At 40.3% G+C, this 16,340-nt stretch overlaps 1 protein-coding gene across 1 annotated transcript in view; it reads right to left on the bottom strand.

The window, feature by feature from the left end:
- Window positions 1–16,340, bottom strand: part of banp (BTG3 associated nuclear protein) — a 43,486-nt gene that overhangs the window by 6,903 nt on the left and 20,243 nt on the right. The window contains exon 11 of the mRNA XM_010737704.3: window positions 12,017–12,061. Coding sequence (XP_010736006.3) covers window positions 12,017–12,061 — 45 coding nt within the window. The remainder of the gene's footprint in view (window positions 1–12,016; window positions 12,062–16,340) is intronic.

Here is a 16,340-nt window from a genome sequence, read left to right as displayed (position 1 = left end):
TCAAGAGTTGTCATGGCTGATACTTGAGATCGTAAACCCTTGTCTCACTCAATTAGATTCTCAACTTCCATTTGAGAGCAGTTTGCATTCTCAGCTGTGAGGAGCAGCACACAGAGGCTCACAAAAGCATTTACAGAGTTGGAACGGTGTGTGAGATCTCTACAGCGATTACACAGGAACTTTTCGGATCCACATCCTGTCCCACGACTCGCTTTGTTAGAACAGCTCGTCTCCACTATTTGGGTGTAATACTGTCACGCTTGGCTTTAAAGTATGACTCAGTCGAAAACAATCAAAAGCAAGTACATCCACCTCACAGAAGATGCCCAGAAAGTGAACTCAGACGATAAATTTCAGTGCTTGCAGTATTTTTTCCATTAGCATGAATTTTGATTTGTTGTCTAGAATTACCACATGGTTAGAAATTCATAAAAACACTATTAAAGGCCGATTAAGCAATTCTATGACCGCTGGAGCTGGTTGGCAAGGATGAAAAAATAAAAATAATTAAAAAATGTTGTAAAACAAAATGTTTTACAAGGCAAAAAACTATTGTGAGAATTGTTTGAGGGGGCTTTCTTGGAGTAGACGAGCCTCCAGACACTGGGAAACTTTGTCGGTCTCGCCTAGATTGCATAAATGCATCGGTTTTGAACTTAGAGCTGGGATGACACACTTAAAATAAAGCTCAGTATATTAGATTTGATGTAGTGAGCTCAATTTGTCAGAAACAGCGGCCATCAGCAGCTCTTAAGTGTATTAGTTACTGTTGACCTCAAAGTTCCTAAAACTTTGAGGTCAACTTAAATTATAAGCGCTAGCTGTCTGGCTGGCCACCCCCATGCTGGAGGTCCAAAGAGCAGAGTAGACAAGCAGGATTAAAGGGCTATGATACTGCGGCATAGCGCTGGAGACAAGAGCACCAAACAATCAAGAGCATCTTAAATTCTCTGCAGGCTTTGCTAGCTGCCATGGCCTTGGAGAGAAAAAAGGGAAAGAAAAAAATAAATCTTTTTCTGATGCCGTAATGCTGTCAGTAATGGATCCAGGACACTAAGGAAACACAGCAATGGGAGAGGAAAGACACAAAAATGAACAACAACAGCAGTTTAATGCAAAAAACATTCACAATTCCAAGACTGAAAGACAATAACCAACTGGATAAACAAAGCTTTGTTACCCAGCCCTCATCTAGGGCTTGTCTGAGGATTTTAAAATGTACTTTCTCTCCTTTCACTTCATATGCAACGAGTTAAACTTGAATAAAGAGGCCTTTAAGAGTATATAGGTTTGTTCAGAAATACAACAAAGCCTCTAAATATCCATCTCTATCCTTGGTAACAAAGTCTCAGAGTGCATCAAATAGAAAATCTGCTTCCACAATACACATGCACAAAGGCTGGCATCAATTCTCAGGCTCACAGGAGGTCTCAATTAGACTCAGCTGTGCATCGGACGATGCTATGAGTCATCCTCTTAGTCTGCATGTGTGTTTTTGTCTGAGTATGCTTTTAGAAATTTTTCTTCACCATCACTCTAATCAAAGTATAGCAGAGTCTCCTCAATAACACAAGATCCTCCTTTTTCAGGAAACAAAAATCTATACACATCAGACAGGTTTTTCTGTACTCTAAGAAATGAGAGCCACACAAATCTGGTTCCTATCATTCCCAAAGTAACAGGTCCTCTTCTTTCAAATCTGAAAAACGGACAAGAAAAAAAAAAAAAAAGCTGACCAAAACAGAGAAATGAAAAAAGAAACATTTGGACTTTGGAGTGGCTGGAACTTCCTCTCAGCTTCTTCGCAGCCGTCAACAACATCTGCAACTGCCAACCCTGGACAGATGTCTAAGCAGAAACAGTATCTCCGGGTGGGTAGGTGGGGTGGAGGGAGTGTGGGAGGGGGCTATGGCCTGGCTGCAACTTGGCTGTAAAGATTGTCCATAGACACAGTGGTGCTCTGAGTGCTTGTTTAGTGTAGACTGGGAAAATGGAAAATGAACACACTGGCCTAAATACGTCTCACTGCAGCCATTAACTGTTAGTTACATATGCCTTTTATTTTACCTCTGAGTCTTTGGATTATTCTGATTTCAGCTGGGTTTCAGCTCATAATATGATTGAATTGACAACACTGGGCTTGAGATACAAATCAAAAAACGTCAGAAGTTGAAATAGAAGCAGAACAGTGTTGTGCTTTGCTCCTCTTGATGATTTGTGAATTCTCTAACACATACGCAGTTCAATTTTCAGATGTGACCATACATTGTCGACATATTGATCTTCTGTCTAAAAATTATTCTTTTAAATACATCTTTACTATCAATTATTATGCCTTGCAAAATCCCTGACCTTGTAACCTGGCTTACTGCTTCCCATCTCCACCCACACCCTGACACTGTTTCTACACCAGAGTTCAACACATGCATCCAATCAAACCCTGCTTTGCATCCTTTTCCCCCTCAACTCCCACCAGCAGACTGGGAGTCAGATTCAGACAGGGCTCAGAGAAGGTTTTATGACAAAAGCAGCTTGACTTAAATTCTGATCCAGAACTAGCTAATCAAAGGGGGACTGATGACAAAAAAAAACAGCCGTAATTAAAAATCAGGCAGGCCCCTTAAAACTGTAAGAAAATTCCACTGAAGGTTTTCTCTGTTCTCTAGAGTCAGTCCAAACTTGGCCTTCCTAATTGATGAAGCATTTTTACAATGCCTGTAAATTTCATGATTTAAGATGATGACTTTATCGTGTTTCCAATTACCCCGCTTAATTCAACGGAGCCAGAGGAGATTATAAACACAGGTTGTAAAACTCAACTAACATAATATCACAATGCACAAAATACCCATCTTAACAAGTAATTCAATATAGTAATGGACACTGATGAAGGCCAACACGTTTCTTTAATCAAATGTAATTTCTCTGATACAACTGTGATACATCTTTTTCTGTTTTTAGTTTTGGCACTCCCCTCAAATGCTCCTCCCCTCTGAAACAAATGTAATTCCAATGGAAACTACATTTGAACACTGAACAGGTCCAGATGACCCAGGAACGACCTTTTGAAAAACAGACCCAAATCTCTAGACACTCTCTTGGAGAGGACTTGATGGGTCCCGAACTCAAATGCACTCAGCACCTTTGGCACAAAGCAGCCAAAAATCCATCAGCTCTCCTTCAAGTCTCAAATCTGCCATGAAAGACACCTGTCATCTTACATCAGCATGTAGCACACCAAAGTCTTTAACTCATTAAGACATGACATCTATCAGATACAGCCCCTTTTTTTTTTTACGTCTGGACTTGTCTTTCCTCTGGCATAATTAACATGAACTGTCGGGAGAATGTGTGGTCTGTATTTTACTGGCATTTCAAACCGTTTTGCATTGGTGAATACTTTTTGTTGCAGTGTTTGTTATGTAGGCTGTTGTTGCTGTCATTTCCATGAAAACAACTTTTATTGTTCTCCCACTGCTCGCCATGCTGATTTTCAGCTGGACCACAGCAAAGCGAGGGCCAGCACTACAAACACTAGAAACACGAAGGTCTGACTGACTGAAAGATGTTACACACTGGTTGGTCGAGTGAAGTGTAGTCTCTTGCTCTTTCAAAATGAATAGGCAGGAATGTTCGTTACGTACCATGAAGACTTTTAGTCCGAGCCCACATACTATATAGGCCCAATTTTATGTGTAGAGTGAGACTGGACAAGCTTTTTCTTTATTTGTTAAAGAAGGTCTGGAGTTATTATATGTAACTAACAGTTTATTTCTTACAGGCTTTGCCCTCTCAGGCTATTACTAACCACAAAAGCAAATATACCAACTTGACGAGAGATCAATAACCAGTCCATACCTCACTGATTCATCACAGCACAATACCACAATACCAATATCCCTTATTCACCATGAGAAAATGAAACTGGAAAACAACATCAAACCTACTGCTGTGAGAAACCCAGATGATGGTAATGCACTGTAACAGTCTAGCAGAGTTTTCCATGTGCCGAGAGGCATGAGGAGGGTGAACAGTTACAGCACCCCAAATAACAATCAGTCTGACAAAACACTCAATACAGAGTGAGTCATAGAAAGACGAGACATCCCGTAGATAGAAATGAATGAAAGTCCAAAGGGAGGCAATACATAATCACTGTACAATAGAATAAAAACTTCTCATTTTCAACATTTTAATATATGAATACAAAGTATTGTTCTTGCAGCTTTTTTTTTTTTTACTCAAAGGTAGCTTAACTATGTCATATGATCTGCTAGTACAGTACACCATAAGAACAAATATTCCTGGGACCACTACAGAAATAATGATGAAATCAATTAATAATAATAATAAACATTTAATAACCAAGAATATTTGCATTATAAAAACTATTGCTGATTATACATGGTGCAGCCATATATTAGGTTTCAAACAAGTCTTGATTCCAAACACACTATTTGCATTAATTTAACTCCATTGTGGTGCATGTGCAGATAAAGAATAGACTACATCGTACACATGCCAAAAGTTATTTGAAATACTGATGAGTAATCTACTTCTGTTAATCAAAGAATGCTTTTATGACTCTAGTGTGAGTCAAATACACTGATTTAGTTGTTTACATGACAGATGTATTAACTTAACCTGGTTACAATTAACCCAGTGAAACCCACTAACAATTGCTGTCCCAGTCAGGAGCCTGTAGAAGTTGAGACTGATGATGGATGATCAGCACTGCAGTTCTGGTCAAGTAAGGAAGGGCTGAGCTAGGCTTGTACACTGAAATGCATCTGAAACATCTGGTCCCTGTTACTCACACAGCTAGTGACCCTGAGTTCTACCCACAAAGACAAAAGAAAACACCACTGGGGGTACCCTCCTCTGCACTGCTCAGAAATGCTGAGTTACAAACACTCACCCACGCACACATTCAGAACTAAGGATTCCCCAATCTGTGGCCCTTTGCGTCTGGGCCATGATGCCACAAGGACACAAAACAGATACTCGGTACTCCTTTGAAACAGGATACACAACTGGAACTCTAAATCCTTGAATGCTTACGCACATTCCACTTACACTAAACAATGGTCATAAAACATCTTGTTTGTATCTGTTCTTCTGATTTTAACCCTCCCATCGTGCTGTGAATTACAGGAATTTTAAGCACACTAGAAACAACATTCTTAAGCAGACAGAGAAAAAGGACAACTGAGTAACTCAGGCTACAGGCCAGCAGTTTGATTCCAGCTAAAAATCACACCCTGATTCTGTGAGGTTTACCCTACAGACTGTTGAAGCATCTGCTTTGTGTATAGAAATGACACATCATAAGATACAGTCCTAGAACCACAGACATTTATCGAAGTTAACTGACAACAGGTGTCAAAGGAACGCAACACTTACAATATAATGTGAGTTCAGAGGCGTTGAGGTAAAACACACTGTTACCTCTTCATCTTTTCTTTATTACCTCACTCTCCTTCATCAACCTTTTCTTTCTGCACCATCATTCCAACAGAATATGTGCTGTCTGGACTTTTCCTGGTCCTAGACTGGTTCTGTGTTTACAGGTCCTGGCAGCACGGACAAAGGGACCGGTGCCGAGCTGGACTCTCTGTTCTGTGACCCAGTTCCCACACTGGTCATGAACAATGCCGCTTAGGAGGGTCCAACAGATGCACTGCAACATGTGCTGACATAAAGGGATGGCAGAAATTCAACTAGAGGGAGGAAGGGAGTTGGCGGGGGTACCGTATTCAGACTCTTGATAATCACGTCTAAAGCCCCTGATGGGCGGTATTCGGGTCCATCCTTGGTAAATGACGCAGGCGCGAATTTGTTAAAGCTTTATTGCGATTTTTTTGAGTCTATCTAACAGGGAGAGTCCTCTAAAATCTGAGCTCACTCAAAACTGGATTTGTGGCTCATCTGTGGACAATATTATTACATTGCACAAGAGAGTGGCAGCAAAGACGTGGAAGGGGCAAGAGGGCATATAAGGCCATTGTGGACAGACTGGATTTGAGCTAGCGAAAGGCTCCACCCACTCTGATTTTTTGTGCCACCGGGTACCATGCAGTTGTTAAGTTGAGTGTTTTTATCTGATTCACAGCTCAACTGGTCTCACTTTTCGATCATGAACAGGAAAAAAAAAACATCTCTTCCAGACAGTCTCCCTTTTTGGCTTTCCACTCCCCATCTTTTTTTCTTTCTCCCCTCCTCCTCATCAGTCGCTCCTTTCATCTTCCAATCCTCCATTTGGTCTGCATCAGTGAAGGGTAAGATCACAGCACACAGAGAGAAGGGCACTAGATAAGAGGCTATGACAGACAGGGAGGGCAGTAAAAGACTAGTTATTTTATAGTTTCATGGGTCTGCCTTCTCTTCCGTCTACATTAGAGCGGTTTTATAGGCCGGCAGAGAACTTTGGATCCGGTCTTGTTCAAAGTTTCAGCTGGCACAGTTGCACTCGTTGCGTTCAGCGAAGTTGGCACAGACTATCATGAAAGCGGATGCACAAACATCTGCAGCCAAAGGCACAGGATTCAATGTGTGCATAAGCACTTAGACAAACAAACAAAAGTGAATAGTGAGATGTGTGTAGGACACCTGCTTATCGGATGCAGTAAATCTCTAGTGAGACTATAGAGCATGATGGATGGACAGAGGGAGGACAGAGGGGTCAACTCGCAGCCCTCTCAACATTTTAACACAGCCTGTCTCCTCAACTACAGACACCTCAGTTTCTTTTGAGGTGTGACCCCAAATCCATTCACTAATATATTACTGCAAAAATCTTGTTTAAGTTCAAAGGTAAGCATAGCATGTCTAGTATTAGCTTACTTACTGGACCCACTTATACACTCACAAGCTGTGAACCAAGAAGGATGGCTTTCAGTTTTTTCTTTTCATTAAAAGAGTGCAAAATGTATTGATTTTCTTTGCCAGACAGAATTTCAAACGCTTGACAAAACTTATCAACAACCACTTTTTTTTTTCTACATCGCAGTAACATTTTTAATGCAGTGTGTTGCCAATGTACACACTGCATTGTATTTAAGTCAGGAGAGTGGTTCATGAGAAAATACCACACTTCTGACAATGAAAAAACAGGCCCATGCAGAACATTATAAAACAGGAAACACAATAATTCGTAGTCTTAAGAGAACGCCAAACAAAATGGCATTTCCCTGATATATAGCTGTTCTTTTAGAGGAAAACTAGCATATCTATGTGTACTAGAGACAGTCAGAAGTTTGTTGACAGTATAACAACAGCCTCAAGGACAGAAGTCAAAGTAATTAAACAATCCATTACCCATGTCCAACCACATGGAAAGAGATACAAATCAGTGGAGGGAATTACTAAAGCTTCTAAAGTCAGGTTTAGACTCATCTTTTCGATGCAACCTGACACCTTAATTTGAAATTTGTCCAGTAAACGAGTGACGTCTTGACAAATAAATGAGATCTGATAGAAAAAAAGCAAGTCAGGCCACCTCAGACTGTTGATTTTAATAATAAAGTGACACAAAGGTGCAGACAGCCGTGGAAAACGCACGCATAAATTAAGAGACCCTGATAGAGCTGCAGGGTGCAAGGAGCTGTTGAAAGTCACTGCATGAGAGAGTGGCAACTTTTCTTTATTTGTCTAATAGATGTTTATGTGTCCAAGATGTGACCTGAGGGGGTATATGACAGTGAATGTGACCTGGAGTGACTGGATGTAGCAGGTGGCCTTTAAATGATGGGTATAGCCATAGTTACTTAGCACGGGAAAATTAAAAGAAGACCGTGAGATGGAGAGCAGAGGAACCGCCTCAGAGAAAGGAAATACAAAACAAAGCAGAGACCTCTTGTGTGATGAATTGCGTATGCTGGGTTAGACTAACACAGCCTTAGCACTATTCTGCCAGATTACAAAAACAGTGACATCATACACAGCCTGTTTGATGTAGACCCCTCCATAAACATACAAATTAAGACATTTAAAAAAGCAAACATCAGGATTATGTCTGATTTGTATTATCTTTGTCCGAGGTTCTTAACAAATACTGGTCCAAGATGCATTACACAAATCATGATAAAACCTAATATGTCATCTGGGGACAAAGGGAGAGAGGGAGAGAACATACATGTGGATGAGAGTGACCGTGCAAATATGGACAAAAGCATAGACGGGATGCAAACACTTACTAGGACAAATGTTATCCTACAATTCTTTGGTATGGGTATGAACTGCACTGCAGACTAGATGGACAAACAGTGACAGCTGACTCGTATGAACATGTCCATACTGGTTGAACTTGGTTACACAGCAGTAGGTCAGCGTTGTTTATGTCCATGTGTATGAAATGGCTGTATCTTGACATTTGTATTGAGGAAGTGCATCGGATGATTAATCCCAGATTTTTATTTATCTTTTTGCCGTGGCTGCAAAGAAACACTGTGGATGCAAGCCTTCGTTTCCCTTGTGTGTTTTTATGTTTTTTCTGGGATTCATCAGATTCAAAAGCTGACCCACAAGTCATCCTCCGCTTCCCGAGAATATGAGAATACACAAGTGAGGAGATGCTGCCACTGTAATGTACCACTGCATGTGTGTGAAAAGCTCGACCTGCAACATGAGGTTTTAAGAATAAGTCACTGTGTGTTTGTTTTGGCATTACACTCATATCATTTTACAGACCCAATCAAAGCATGAGCTAAAAGAAAGGGAAAATAAAAGAGCTTTTTTATTGGACAAGGCTCTCAGACACTGCCAAGGGAATAGAGGCCTTTGTGCAGTTTTGTTCTCTTTTTTTTTGTTTTTTTGTTGACGCTTTGGTGTCTATCTGCAAAGAACAAATATCTATCCCACAGTGCATTTTCAAATGTTATTGATGCATGATGTATACAGGAAAAAATCTAGCCTATAGAGAACAGCTAGACAAGATAAAGCTGAAGAAAAATGTGCAAAAACAGCTCATGTGCACTGTGAGCTGATATGAATTACTGCTAGAAATGTGTGTTGTGGTGCAAAATCTAAACCAAACTCAGACCAAAACTTGTTCCAGGATCCTAGAGAGAGACTGAAAGGAATGCTGCTGTCAGGCTCAGGCAAAGCGGGTCATTTGGGGACACGAGCGTGCATGTATGTTTATGAGTGTGTGAGAGAGAAGGAGCACGAGGATGTGCGGTGACTACCTCAATCAAGTGAAAACACATTCAGAGCCAAACAGCCAATAAAACAATACAAACAGCAAAAAAGAAACGCTCATATCAAGCAGATGCATTAACACACAATTAAAATGCATGCATACAGAAAGCCAATTGTGCCTTTGAACCTTTGATTTTGATGATTGAGATCTTCAACAGACTATAAAATAGAGAACAGAGCACTTAAAAGTATATGGTTCCAGACAATGGGCGGCTTGTAAAATCCTTCTTCCCAAACCCTGATATATTACATAGACATGGTGATGATTGCCTTAGTTTTCATGTGCTGGTCCAGTAATTCCTTAGAGAGTAATGCTATTGTAATCACATTACTACTTGCTGCACTGGAACAAATAGGTTGCATTACATTCTCAAGCCTCTTAAGTCTCCTCATAGAAAAATCTCCTTCGTCTTATTCTGCCTTCAGTTCATGCCAGAAACTTCTGAATTATGAGTAGCTTATGACCACGCCAAGAAAGTGGCAAGGGCAACTCAGAAAATCTGAATTTAAGGCTGTAGACACTATTTTGGTCTATTTTTACTACAAACCTGGGGCTGCGTTGAAGGGGGCGTGCTGTTTAAGGTACTGGTGAGAAGATGAAATACGATCCAATGAGGCTGGTTTGAGTAATAGTTCCGTTAGTGTGGAAGCTCATCTGATGCCAAGACACAGCACCAGTGGTTTATAATCCTATAAGCAAGAATTTTACAACTCTGGAAAGGTATCGCAGCAATAATCATTTTAAGCTCTGTTGCAACAGTCAGTGGTACTGTTGAATGATGGCATTACAAAGTCATCTACTAGGAATGTGCACATGTATTTGATTGGCTAACACTATTCTGTGCCTGCTGGCGACATTGGCTTTCAAACTTTTTGTGTGGACAACCCTACTTGTTTTTCCCCCCCAAGGAGCTCTCTGTATTGGCAAACGCACAGTGACAGCGTGAGGTTGCATGAAAGCATAAAACGACATGGACGAATGAGGGGTGAGTTTTTCACGCGATGGTTTTGGTTTTAACACAGTCTTAGACAGAAAACATTTAGTGACCCAGTTAATGCAAGTACTACAATTGTTTTAGGGCATGATGCCAAAGTAAAATAACTAGGGATGCATCAGTAGATAATGGGAAATTTATATTATTTCTCAATCCCGACGACATTATAGCAGAAGGGTGAATTGGTGAGTAATCTGCCCAAAACATCGCCTGAGCCTGCATGACTAGTAAAAAATAATGAATATTTGAAGGGTGAAAACTGTTCTTTGTTTCTGTTGTATTAACAACAGTGAGGTCATATTTGGTTAGATCAGAGCTAGTTAACATTTAATTATTCACCTTTGCTCACTATTAGCAAACCCTTTCTTACCCTCAGGTGTGCATAAACTATTATGAACCATTTACAATACAAAACCCCTATTATTGTATTGGTATAAACCATGAAAAAGCAGGTTATTATCTGTTATAGGTGTCAGCTGAAAAGAACCTATACCGTGCATCCCTATGAATAATGAATCATGCTGCTGCTTAAATGACTGAAAGAGTGAATATATTCATATTTCAGGAGATTAGAAATCCTCTGTTGGCTGTTACAGAAAAACACCTGTCCTAACAAAATAACCCATAACAGTTTAATCAACAGACGGGCAGCGTGAGAAAAAACTTCCTTCCCTAAAGCCTTAGTTCTTGACTAACACGATGAAATCATGAATGTGAAATTATGTGTTGGTCTTCAGGCGTCCATATGTGGCCTGTGTCTGGTCATACACAGGCCAGCTATGCTTTGATCAAGGCCCGCCTGGATCTTAGAGGAAAGAACAGAGAAACAGAAACAGGAAGGGCCCTCGGTCCAAAACATTCAAGACGGGGATGGAGGAGGGGAGAGGGATGAACAAGGGCATAGACAGTGGGAGGACACTAAAATAGAGAGAGAGGGCGAGACAGACAGAGACAGAGACGAGGACAGAGACAGAGAGAGGCCTACAGGTGGCAGTAGTGGGCCAAAAGATTCAAACATCCGAGGCAGTGAAGAAGACTGCGAGCCACTAACTGAAAAAACAATATAACTAAATAGATTGTGTGTATTGGTGAGCAACAGTGAATGTAAACATTTTTTCCATTTACAGGAAAACTCCACATGGCACCTTTAAAGTCTCACCAAAAACAAGTTCTATTTCATATCTGTCTTACTAAACACCAGTGAGCTTGTATTTTCTTATTAATTATAGTCAAATATAAGTTTTGGAATGGTTTGATTTGTTCCATATACATTTGGCTTCTATTGCAATTTATTTCACTACCTATCTTTTACAGGACATAATGCAGAAAACAATGCTTCGGGCAATTTAGATCAATTCATTCTATTCCTATTCTTCTTATTCTTGTCATTATTAAATTCTGAGCAATCGGAATATCAGCTGGGCTCTATCTAGATATGTCCAACATGTGTTTGCCAAGTGAATGTGGCCACCGTGAATGCAAATATGTAAAACGTTCAGCTAAATATTCCCGACACAACCTCATCAGGGTCACTGCACTCACAGCAACAATACAACAGCAGAGACATCATTGTGCACAGACGTCACCAGGGTTGTGGTCTGGGGTCATCAGACATACAAATCTTTGTGAAAGATCTGATGGAACGACTGTATAAAGTTGAACATTCAACTCATTTTTTAAAATGATACTACACATATCCACCATTCGTTATTGAGCCTTTGTTTTTTAATGATTTGTACTTTGTGCTCAACAATAATGACACAAATGTGGTTTAGTGAGTGTATTATATTTCTTATTTAGTTTACTGAAAATGTTCTTCTTACCTGTCCATCCTGACCAACGTGTACCTGGTGGATCTGGAGATTTCCCTGAAATAGAGAAGTGACATGTCGTGTCAAAAGCCTGATCATTTAGCAAACACAAAGTCATTTCATTGCACCTTTATCCTTAAACAGAGAGGACAACAGATTAATAAAACCTGCATTGTCACAAAGTGATTCAGGCCATTACATTAAGCTAAACTGAACTGCAATGTGCAACAGGCAGCATCATTGTGCCAATACCTCAGAAGTGTCATAACAGGACTGTGAGAATGCTGGGTCTGGCAGTTTATACATAATGACACAGGAGAGAGAAGTGGATGTGATGTCTTTGTGCATACGTCAACTATTCTGTCATTTCTGGCAACATCAACACTCCTGTAAACGAAAACAGATGCCCATTCGCACAGACACAAGCCCATCGCCGTCTCATCGAGATGCAATGACCATCATAAAGTCCTTAAACACCCACAGTTATATTAACAAGACCACAAGAGAGGGAACATCATACAAGCCATATTTTTAGCCAACCCCAAGTTTCAGTTGTTTTCTCTTGCTTACGGGTATGGCCGGATCTAGAGAGAGAGAGATGAGAATAGATCTAAGAGCGAGATATATAGATGAGATAGATATACCCACACCACACACACACAGAATTATAACATAGATATATCTATAATATATACACACACACACCTATATATATCTATCTATATTATATATCTATATCTATATATATATATATATATATCATATCATATATATATATATATCATATATATATATATATCTATGTATATCTAATATCATACATACATATATACATAACACACATATACTACTATATATACATATATATTATATATATATACATATCTAATATATACAAACACACACATATACATATAACATAATAAATACACCCATATCTATATATACATATAATTAAATATATATATATATATATATATATTGCATTTGCTGCGTGTGTGTGTGTGTATATATAGTTCTGTCTAAGGGCCATATGGCCAGAGAGCAAGCAGTGTAATCTCTCAAAAAGCTCATTTCCTTTTAAGCAGCTGAAACCAACGTCTTTGATGAAGGGGGCCGTCCCTAATGAAAACATATTCTGTGAGTGGCAGTTGGGAGAAGTGGGATTTTGTTGCTAAGCTTTGAACTCCAGAAAACAAACAATATCATGGAATAGGAAGGAGAGGAGAGAAAAATCTGGGCTCAGCCACAAAGAGCAGGAAAGACTTTAGAGCTTTTCTGCCTGCAATTCGCTCTCTCACTCAATCGTGCATTTCTTCCTCAGAGTGTCCTTTCGCAACGCTGGATAGGAAATGAGAAAAACACTCGGTAAAGGTGTCAATTGCTTTCGCTTAAATGTCACGCATTTGTGGCACGCATCATATACGGTATGTGATTACATGTGTTGTGTGTACACAGACTGGCGCCTTGAATAAATCGCTCTCCCACATCCTTAAAAAAAGAAAAGAAAAAAAAAATCACTAACAGTGATGCTGATGTGGAAATTCCTCTTGAGCAGTTGGTGTGGTTTGGAGTTAAGATTTTGATTTCCAACTGGCAGGCCAACACTGTGTGCACCTGCAGAGTGCATGTCTGCGACGGGACATGAGACATCTGGGCATTATGTGGAAACAAAAGTCATACCCCGCGCATAAGCAGGCGGATATATAAAACATTAACATTCTTTTTATGGAACATCTGTTTTTGCGAAAGCCACTAATGACTTAAATGTTGTCAGGTATTACTCCTGGCGAATTATGCTTTACTGGAATGGCTCAAGCTCAAAGGACATATCAATGTTTTACTCTTATCAAATTTATTTGCAATGATTTTGGTTAATATATTAAATGTCTCTTCATTTGCTTTCTTTTAAAGGACTAGCTGTAGTCTCCAAAGTGTGGTTGTGCAATCACATTTGGCCGGTCCTTGGGAAATGGGTGTAGATACAAATTGGATAAATTGTCTTGCCAACAGAGGTCAGAGGATCAACCATAATTATCTGAAGATACACTTGGTGCGTGCTGACAGAGAGGTCTGCAGCTTTTGGAGTACACTCCATGTTCACATAAATGTAATGTTTCAAATAGCCAGTGAAATAATGTGTCATTAACTAGCCAAAAGTTGACCAAATCACAACACAGATAATCCCACTAAAGTAGACAACACTATTTTTCATCTCCAGAAAACCACTTCCCTCTCAAGCACGAGATAACGTAAGAGTTATTCTGTTTGGAAACAAATTTTCATGACTAATGTGTCTCCTAAGAATTTAATATACCGGGAACAATGCCTCAAAAATAGGAGTGGCTGTGTTCTCTCCTTTTCTCGCTCTCATTTAAAAAAAAAAAAAAAACAACTAATAAAAGCCCCAAAAAACAAAAACACATGCACGCACGCACACACACACACACCACACACACACTTGCCTCACTGTCCTGTGTGATCTGCACCCTCCTCTCCTTGTGGCACCTGGGCAATGTGCAATTGACCCTGTGGGATCTGAGAAACACAGATGAAGAATGAGAGACAGGTAAAGCTGGCACTTATACAAATACGTTCATAAATATTTCAGAAACAGCTTTGGCTTGCTGTAATAATTCCTCTTATTCATCCTATCCTAACATTCAACAGGATCCGTCCCTGATGCGAAACCGCAGTTTTTCCCCCATTCATTTGAGTTTCGCTGCCATGCATTCGCCGCAGTCGATGTCGGCCAAAAAGGCAGCGACTGCAGTAGAGAAAGTTGAGCCTGGCTGAACAAAAACCAGCTTGACATCATGCTGTGGCCCCCCCAATCAGACACCTAGGTCAGGCTAACTCTCCTCAAATGTCACTGAAACGGGCTATACAGGTGGATTCATGGACTAAACTATGTACTCTATTTACCTGTGTACCCTATGTTCATTACCCAGCTTCTAAATCTGTGTCTGACTCGCACATTTACGCTGCCAAAATGTGACACAAAGAATTTTCCTTTGGTTTGCATCCGATGGTTTGGAAAGAGAGAGCCCTGGTCAACATAGACAGTGAATGAGAATGAGAGCGGCAGCATCGAGAAAGTCTGACTGTTTCACAGCGGTTATATTCCCACAAAACAGACAGACACACCCCCCGCAGCAGGATTTTGCCACCTACACTTACATTAAAAGAACCCTGATAAAGGGTCTTTTAATGAACGGTTGAACCAGAGGAATGATTACAGAAAGCAAAGAAAAGTTTCTTATATCAAAATAAACTAAGCAGCATATAGGTGCTGCACGTAAATGGCAACAACACAATAGGTGAGTTGGTAGTTTAGTAATCATTAGACAGGGTTGCAGCACTGAATCACAGCCAGTAAGTATACGTGATTTCTCTGCTGTGTAGCAGTAAATTTCAGGCTAGCTGCACCTGTATACTCTGCAGTGTCTGGAGGGTAATAACCACACAGTGAGTTCTTGATATCATTCTTTCCCGTCTTCTTCCTAACTTCTCCTAGAATTTTAGGATTTCACAGAAGCGATGTAACTTCTGATCTTCCACAGGGAATGGAGTTTAATCAAGTGACTCTTGTGACCCTTACAATGATGTATTTGGGTTGATTCAGAACACAGGGAAGACAATGAGTAGTCAAGTCACTTCCTCTTGGTCAGCCCACCCATAATGCCTTAGTGGGCCTGACTTTGACCTTTGCCCATAGCAGCTGTACAAGGTCACCCAATCCCTGAGCATGGGAAGCTCTTTCTTTGACATGAGAAGCTTTATATTTCTGCAGAACGCTGTATGTGTCACTGTGGTGGGTGGTATGAACTTACATATCTTGCTCTATGGGACCCTTTATAACAGCGAAAAAATAATGAAATATATTATTTTAAAAAAAGAGCAAATTGTACTCGATATATATAGAGGAGAAGAGTAAACAATGTTCACAGTCTTACTATACCTTGTTGTGTGTTGCCTATAAGTTGAGGAGACATGCCGCACACTCACCACCTGAACTTGTCCCTCGCCAATACGGTGGAACTGGACCTGTTGATTGGCCAGTGTGTAGTGCCGGGTCTGCTGCGTGGCAGTCTCAATGTGAGCCGTTTCTTCTACCAGGCCCTCCTCTGGTAAGGAGGACAAGCAACGCAGTCATTAGTGCCTGATGTGTACAGTGGGCAGCAATACAGTACAAAGGCTTCCGGCACATAAAAAAAAAGAGGTCTCAAACCAGCACACCACCAACTGACACACCACCCGAATGGTCATGCAAGCGGCCTTAGCAAACTTTGTGGAAAAAAAAACCCACTGGCTAATACTCAGGCCATCTGCTGGA

The sequence above is a fragment of the Larimichthys crocea genome, chromosome XXI (genome assembly GCF_000972845.2).
Source record: "Larimichthys crocea isolate SSNF chromosome XXI, L_crocea_2.0, whole genome shotgun sequence".
NCBI lineage: Eukaryota > Metazoa > Chordata > Actinopteri > Sciaenidae > Larimichthys > Larimichthys crocea.
Note: the sequence above shows the minus strand (reverse complement) of the source record. Positions and strands in the feature narration are given on the sequence as shown.